This window comes from Neodiprion lecontei, chromosome 2 (genome assembly GCF_021901455.1).
Source record: "Neodiprion lecontei isolate iyNeoLeco1 chromosome 2, iyNeoLeco1.1, whole genome shotgun sequence".
NCBI classification, from domain to species: Eukaryota; Metazoa; Arthropoda; class Insecta; order Hymenoptera; family Diprionidae; genus Neodiprion; species Neodiprion lecontei.
Window position 1 is genome coordinate 13,528,108 of NC_060261.1, and position 8,314 is coordinate 13,536,421.

Genomic DNA, 8,314 nt, shown 5'->3' on the forward strand with positions numbered 1-8,314 from the left:
AGCGATCAGCGTAGCACGGGTCTCTACTACAACTTTCAGCAACATCCTGCATTGTTGTTTAAGGCTTGAAAGCAGGCGGTGTTTTAATTCCCATTCGTAATACTAGCAGTAATGGGTGGTGTTCGTTATAAATATATAAATATATATAAATAAAATACATTATATAATAATGATAATAAATCATATAGGTGATATGATACATGTAATAAGTAATAGTAATAATAATAATAATATAATTACATAAATGGTAATAACACCGACGACGATTTGGGCACGCAAAATCATGTAAGATAGTGGGGAGCCATTCCTGCTGCTATATAATATATTATTATAAAAAACTTTCTTTATTAGATCGTATCGTATATAACACTTATTATCTATTCTAATATTGATATAAAATATATTGTATATTAATTTGATTGGAAGAAGATAAACATCATGATAAATTATGAATTATTATACGAGGATGAAAATAAACTTGTGAATATAATGATTTTGCAATGCGTGTGTGCTTTTTATCATATACATATATAAAATTATTATTACTATTATATCTATTATGTAGCTCTGAGGATAATTTATTAAAACTTTACACTTAATTATAAACAATATGGTTCTCAGCTAATTACCTTTTTTTCATTTTTCACGTATTCCAAATTCTTCTTCGAAGCACTCGTTATTTTCACAGTCAAGGTAAAACAAAAAACACTTAGGGCAAATTCTGTCATACTCTAGTTATATAGGCGTCAGCTCTGTAAACATAAGTGTTGTACATGATTGCCATAAAATGCTTACATACAGACGAAATGCGTATATAATTGTATATATTATTCGTAATTTTTCAACATGAGTCGATATATATGCATATAATTCGGCACATATTTACTTCTTTCTTAGATCAGTAAAACGAATATTCGAATTTTTCATTTTTTTCACAATATAAAATACGAAGTTGAATGACACACTGTGGTGTGATATTAAAATACAGGCAGGTACATTTTTTATTACTAATTTTTATTACTAGACTTCAAGCAATATGAAATCGTTTCTTTCCAATACAATAAAGTAGAAATGTATATATTTACATATATAATTATAACTTTCATCTAATAGTTTTTATGTGGAATTGTTTTCAACCGTTATGCAAGGTTTAAACCTTCAACGGTTTCTCATTCTTATTCGTCGTTGACTAATACTATAAAAACATGATGTGATCCCAATTCAAAAAATGTTGTAATATATCCAATGTGAATGATGCGTATAGTGGACCATTAAAATGATGGTGTATCCTACAAAGGGACAAATGTATAATATGTATAACGAATTCAATTACATTCACTGATTGATGATTCAATTTGATTGAAAACGAACAAAAATTACATGTATAAAATGGCAGTTTACAGGATCATCACATGATGGGGGTAAATTCATTAGATTAATGTGTAGAAATATGGGAAATTAACAAAGAAAACAGTGTTAAGTTTAGGGAGAATCTGACGTTGATGTGAGTTTTCGTCAAAAAGTTTATAAGTTTGCTTGTCAAAAATGGTTCCCGCTACTTTGGCTCATTGAAGATTATCCAAATTTAATATCACAAATTATAAAATATACCTTGAAGAGCACCAAAACTGTGCAGATGATTATATTAGGATCTTGTTGAATTTATAACACTATTCTATTGGTCACCTACCTTTGCTTGTTCAAAGCATACGATTAGATTTACATTTTTCTTTTAGATTAAAATCTGCGACAAAACAAGTATAAGTTCTCCTAATGATAATATAATATAAATGCTTAGAGTTACATATTTTTTTCCTTTTTTTTTTTAAATCTTATTATGACAGTTGAATATCACAATGTTGTTTTATTTCTAGGAGCATAAGCTCTTACATATCATATTGGTGGCAGGATGAAGCATGAAGTAAAAGAAAAATTGCTACATAGTTTGCAATGGATGGAAGATTGAAAAGCTGTATAAATGGAGATTCTACACATTCACTTCAGAACGGAATCTAGAGCCGCTGAAAAATGATTAACGAGTTTCAGTCGATATTTCAAATGCAACTTAATCGAATATGCCTATGGGGAATAAATTATACAACCAATTTAGTGCATTTGGGTAGTGGTTCAGGTAACTGGGGTGAAATTGTTACTCGTTCAAAGCAGATTTAACCGCCACAAACGTCGAGAGAGAGAAGGAGAGACAGTTTGAGCATTTTTCCACGTACGCACTTAATTCGTCCAAAGTGTAAGTGTAGAAGCATCATTATATGCCATAATGGTTTTAAGAAAGGATAGCAATGCTACGTCTCGGTCCACCTATACACACATTGTCCAAACTGGACCATTTTTTAATACCCTTACGTAATACTTCTGCCGTTACTTTGTCTTCGTATACCCTGGACATTGCCTCAAGCTTTTGTGCCTTCTCTTTGCTAAGCGGTTCACTAGGGAATGTTAGTTCATTAGCCTCTGCAAGCGTGCGGAGGTCGAAGTAGTATTTTGCGTACACGCTTGAAGGGACATTTATATTAAATTGTAGCATTTCCAGAAACTGCCTTTCCAATTCGTTCCTGCAACAAAATTCAGAAGCTGGTTTTATTTTGGGAATATATGGACAAATGTTACTCATCGATTTTGTTGAAACTTGTCATATTTGTAGACTAGTCACAAAGATTCGACATATATTTTTTTATACAGGCAATGGCTCAGTTTAGAGGGTAAAATAAACAAACAAAATCGCGTACTTATGCATACTCGTGCAAAAACAGATGTTCATTAACCCTTTCGGTACGGACGCATTCTACGTCGCGCCGTCCCCGCTGATCGAGCAGTCGCGGCAGGCGTCCGTACTTGCGGAACAACTGCAAGCGCCCGTCAGACGCACAATCCCACGCTATCTTACGCAGAGCTAGTGCAGTCGCTCGTAAAAAAAATGCTTAAAAAATTATAACATAATGTTGGGTTACCATGGTCACCGTTCGTACATAACGAGCGTCAAATGTTGGGTTACCATGGTCACCGCTCGTACAGAGCGAGCGTCAGGCATTGAGTGACTATAGTCACCGCTCGGACAGAGCGAGCGTCGGGCGTTGGGTGACTACAGTCACCGATAGGGCAGAAAGGGTTAAACGGACGTAAGATTTCACACACGGGTGTGTAAAATTTCATCTTGCGTTCCTGTAACTAAAAATATTATTTCAATTCCTGTAACTAACATATGTAATTCTTTTTCCACCACCTGATTGGAACGTTCGGATTTCAAAGCCTTTGAAGCATGCTGCTTGAAGTGCCTAATTTCCGAATAGTGCGATAAGACAACGGTATATGCACACAACTGAGATGTTCAGTTTTACATACTAGGGTTTTCTTTGGCGCATGTGCTCTTTCAAATAATTCAATATTACACACTGCGTCATTGAGTGTAAATTACCTGATCCCAATTTCACGCACTGTGAGTGGCACCTTTGGTGTTTCTCAAATCTAACTTCCTTTCACAGCTCTTACGACAGATAACGTATGTCGCATGTGCAGATCCGCGATATCTGACTCGTGTTATTACAGCTCTCATACACAGTATCTTGTGTTACAAATGTGAAAACTGGACAATTTCTAAAAAGTGTGAAGTTGGCGGCACGAATCGAAGGCAAGTGCTACGATCGCGTACGTCGAATATTGGAGTTAACATAGCTGCATACAATATACTATTTTTCAATGCCTTAATTTCAAGTTATTCGGCAATTCTTTCACAAGTTGACAAATAATAGGGGCTGTTTCACCCTCAAAGCTGAACCATTGCCAACACGAAAAAATATATACTATATTATTTATAACTGCTCTATTAGTATGCGAAGATTCAGCAAAATCTGCAAGTCACGCTAAGGTAACTTAAGTGGCTCACATCACCTACAGAGTGATTCTAACTTGAAACTTTCAATGTTTTCTTTCAACAATTTGGATTGTAGTGTTTTACTGTGCATTAAATTTAACCACACAAGACTTCGATGAGTTATTAAATGGGAAATATACATCCATGTATTCTATACATGTATGCGTGGGCCAAAACATTAAAGAGAAACTTTCCTGTTATTCCATGTGAAGCAGATCAGTCAACTTCTAGAATTTAATGCATTTTTTCTATTCTATTTCTTAGTGCGAAAAAAATGCCTTTTGCTTCCTTTAAAATTTGATATTATAAACCTTCTATTTTCTGATCCTTCTATATTTTTACCCCTAATATGCACACAAGTATTGTATTTTGCGATGTGATATTTCAGATTTCTAGATTAAACGAATTTATGCATTTAGAATCGAGTAATGTGATGGTATAAGTACGTACATGTCTTCCACAGTGATATCTTTAAGTATTTGACAATAGTCAACGTTCCACACTGCCTGATCATCCCACACCTTGGAAGATAAAAGTATGGCACCAAGTGCGATTCGCTTCCAATTAGCAGGAGTTATGTCAACTTCGGCATAAGTGAGAAGCCGTTCTAGATAAACTAGTGTTATAATAGCACATTCAGCTGTGAGCTGAGCGGCATTAAACAATGTTCTAATAAACTTGTATATTTGCTTATGCTCTGGATTATGTCTGTGATAGTCTTCAGAAACACCATCTCTCTGAAACACAAAATTCAGTTAACACACCTGCAATTTGAATAACCAAATAGATTAGTACTTGTATTAAAAGTACTCATAGCATTGTCTTTCACCGTAAGTGGGTGAAGTTTTTCATCGAATATGTCGATTTGACGTTGCGACGTTCGATTCTTAATGTGATAATATATAGCTAACGCGACACATTTAACGGTATTTTTAAGATTGGGTTGCGAAACGGTACTATCATCAAGATAGATGGTGCTACAACTGCTGCTTTTCTTCAACGTCCTTGTGTCAGCAATTTGGTGCTGACTTTTTTTCCTAACCATTCCATCTGCAAAATTGAGAACAATTCAGTGTAGCGACGTACAGATTGACACAGAATTATAGAAAAATAAAACTCACTTTCAATTGCCTGTTTAGATCGCTCCATAAAAATTGTGCCTGCACATGGATGTAGCGATGGGTCCGAGTCCCAATCTTCTGGTTCACGCTCGCTTATATGTTGCAAGTTATTCGCACTGATTTCACCCTCTGGAAGATGTTCCTCTAGCCCTCTGCCTCCGCACTCACGCCCTAATTCCTTCCGCCCTGTTTGAGGGCTTGCGTAAACACAGCAACTATTCTTATTGCCCATAACTTGATAGCTTTCTAATTTTTTAATATCTCACGACGATCTCGACGACCGACGATCTCACGAATATCTCCTTATTCTCTATACCGTTTTCTCTACTCGTTCTTTTCACTCCCTTCACGAAAACATTGAGGAGGTAAATGCTCGTAGCGCACAAGGATTAGACATAATTTGACAAACTAAATCTACATGTCAATTTGACACGATCAGCTGATGCGGGTCGTGGTGATGATGATGGTGACACGGGCGACAAAATACATTCCGTTGATTTTCATCGCGACCACTTACCGAGTCTCGTAAAACTTATTTATTCAACGCTCATTGATACTGAGTCCGGTAATTGTCTCAAGACTTCTGTTTGGCACACTTTGGATGAAACGAGCAGAAGTTACAATATAAAAAATATATGTATATATATCGTGTACACACACAGATGTAACCAATTGTAAACGGCTCCAATAACTGTGACACGCCTAACGCTGCTGCGAACACTTGCCGGCAATTTTTGAGGTTGAGTACCTCATCGGATCCTCGCTAGTATCATTTTACTGCGCATAGTAAACACGTTCTCTTAGAACAATATTAAACACCGCTTTTCATGAACCGCGGGGATGCGAATCAGTCTGTATACACAATTTCGACACGGGGGGGAGAGGTTTGTTATCTGCGAAACTTCGACGGCTGTACGAATAGTCTAATAGCATTTTTAACTGGTTGAGTTGAACAGAGTCCGGTCGGTTACTCCCATTTTCGCCGCCATCCTTTATCGAAGTGTTGAATAGATGATCTGATTGGATTTGGGCAGCTATTCCGCAGTGAATATATACTCTGTACCAATCAAAACGCTCGGATGAGGGTCATAATCAAGGGTGTATTCCGAAATATACTCGCAGTACTGCAAGTACTAGCAACCGCGTACCGAAATTGCGCGACAGCTTACTGCCGCCTGTCAGTGACGTCATGAAATTTGTGACATTGTTGACTGCGACTTCTGCGGCCTGGGATGTGAGGCAGTTGCAGTACTTGAGAGATGGCCGCGTCCTCGGTGTAGCGTTCCGATTTTACTGCGACTGGCAACTCGAAGTAAAAATGGAACGCAGTTCGCAGTTGACTGCGTGACGTCACGGTCGGCAGTACTGGAAGTATATTTCGGAATACATCCGAAAGCGAAGAACCGATAAAGCGGACCTGTATCTAACTATCGAGTCTAACTATATGAGTTACTGGAAGTAGTACCTGGTCCACACGCGGTTTAACTCGGTAAGTTCAGACAGGCTGAAGTTGTCGTGTAGACGTGCGCACTCATAGCCGCGCGGCGGAGGTTAAACTCATTTCAGAGCCTGATTAAGCCCCCGATATGCTTGGTAATATCGATAGATATGAATAGTATTGGTCGATCATAATTATTTACCAAGGTAAGAAGCTGATAAAAAATAGTGTAAATTTTGATTTGTAAAAAGGTAAGTGATAAAAAAAATTGCCATTCACTTCAAATACATGATTCCATATATTCGTAATCGTATTATAACTTTATTTCGTTTAGCTTTCAGCCGGTCACTAATGATGAATAAGAAATGGTTGCATGGTGCACCGTTATGTTTCTATTATCACTTTAAATCATTTTTTAGATCTACAACAATAAACGACGGCAGAAAGAAAAGGAAGGTTTTCGGTAATGATGAAACCCTTTTCTTCTCGGAGTCGATTATTCCGATATCTATCGATATTTAAGTACAGCGTGTAGACGCAACAAAGTATGCTTGTTGTTTAGTCGGCTAAGTTAAGTCTGGCGTGTAGACCAAGTATAGAACAGTTTTGATAAACCGAACTCCTGAGATTTTGGTTACTTATAACGTCTATCATATAATATCTTTTTACTGCTTTAAAACTATGTTACTTTATTTTACTGCAATGAGCTGCAATATTAAACACTCAAGTGGTGAACAGAACGTGACACGCCTTCTACGTATAAGTTATGTAACACTCCTAAATAAACAATAGCATTTCCATTTGATTTAAGGTCGTGTTAGCTATTACAAAGCTTCAAAGAATGCTGTTGATAATCAGACCTTGCGTGTGAATCATGTCAACCTTTGATAAAGCCGTATTTTAGGTGATATAGCGCTTCCTGGAAGCGATGCAAAACAGTACTCATGTCGCATGTCGTACTAAATATATTAAAACATACTATTTTGTACTATAAATTGTTCTATTCCTCGTATTATCAAGAATATTGCTAATGAACCCATAATTGAAACTTACATTTGTTCGCGAGTCAGAATTAATGAAGTATATTTTATCCATATAATCATTAATAAATAATTTTCTTTGCATCGATAGTTAATTAATTTCTTTAATTTTTATCATCCTTCTAGTTAAAAAATTTGAAGTAAGGTAAAATCCGTACACTAGAATATTCTGTTTCATTTATGAATCAAATTCCATCAGTTGAATTTACTGGAACATTTTTTCCAAACTGCTTCCATTCAAATATTTTGTGTCAATCTGCAAGGTCTAACTGGTCTAACTTTTCAGTTTGTCCGAAAAAGATCGGCTCCGCTTCGAAGAGAGAGCTATTGAGTCAGGGATGAAAGCGCATGCGCACTGACCTTGTTTCTATTAACTTGCCATTGTTAAGCTAACGATAAGAGAGCAAGCAGCATAATCAAAAATTTCTGACGTAGGAGACACAGAGTACCTCTAAGTTGGGCACAATTCAGAACCACAAAAAATTTAAATTAATGTTAAATAAAACTTTATTGTATTTTGAATGGTTTCGAAAATTCTGAGAACTAATTTTTAGTTGAAGATTAGAAGATATGATAATAAGAAACTTCTATAATATCATAACTTTTCGAAATATTTGTGCGAGCTTTCCATAAAATATATATCACTCAGAAAATGGGAAACGTAAATTAAGTTTTAAGTCATTGATATCTCATGATTTTGAATAATCTGTTTGCTTGCATTTTTGTATGAAGCACCAGCGACGTTTATTATGTGTATATTTACGCCCAACCCTACACAGATTCGAAAAACTTCTAAATGACGATTACCTTTTTTGAGCTGCTTACA

General features: G+C 36.1%; 1 protein-coding gene across 1 annotated transcript; it reads right to left on the reverse strand.

Annotated features, from left to right (window-relative positions):
- Positions 1 to 5: 5 nt before the first annotated feature.
- LOC107227951 (cyclin-Y-like protein 1) lies at positions 6 to 6,138 on the reverse strand. The gene is made up of 4 exons (XM_015669279.2): positions 5,011 to 6,138; positions 4,719 to 4,939; positions 4,340 to 4,626; positions 6 to 2,573 (listed from the first exon to the last, which is right to left on the reverse strand). Exons 1-4 carry the CDS (start codon positions 5,240 to 5,242, stop codon positions 2,285 to 2,287), a joined length of 1,029 nt encoding a protein of 342 aa, XP_015524765.1. The 5' UTR covers positions 5,243 to 6,138; the 3' UTR covers positions 6 to 2,284.
- Between the last annotated feature and the right edge of the window lie 2,176 nt (positions 6,139 to 8,314).

Coding starts and splice junctions, on each gene's coding strand:
- LOC107227951 (XM_015669279.2), bottom strand. CDS start 5,242: ATGGGCAATAAGAATAGTTGCTGTGTTTACGCAAGCCCTCAAACAGGG. Junction 4,940..5,010: donor ATCTAAACAGGCAATTGAAA/GTGAGTTTTATT, acceptor TCAATTTTGCAG/ATGGAATGGTTAGGAAAAAA. Junction 4,627..4,718: donor AAAAACTTCACCCACTTACG/GTGAAAGACAAT, acceptor TTTGTGTTTCAG/AGAGATGGTGTTTCTGAAGA.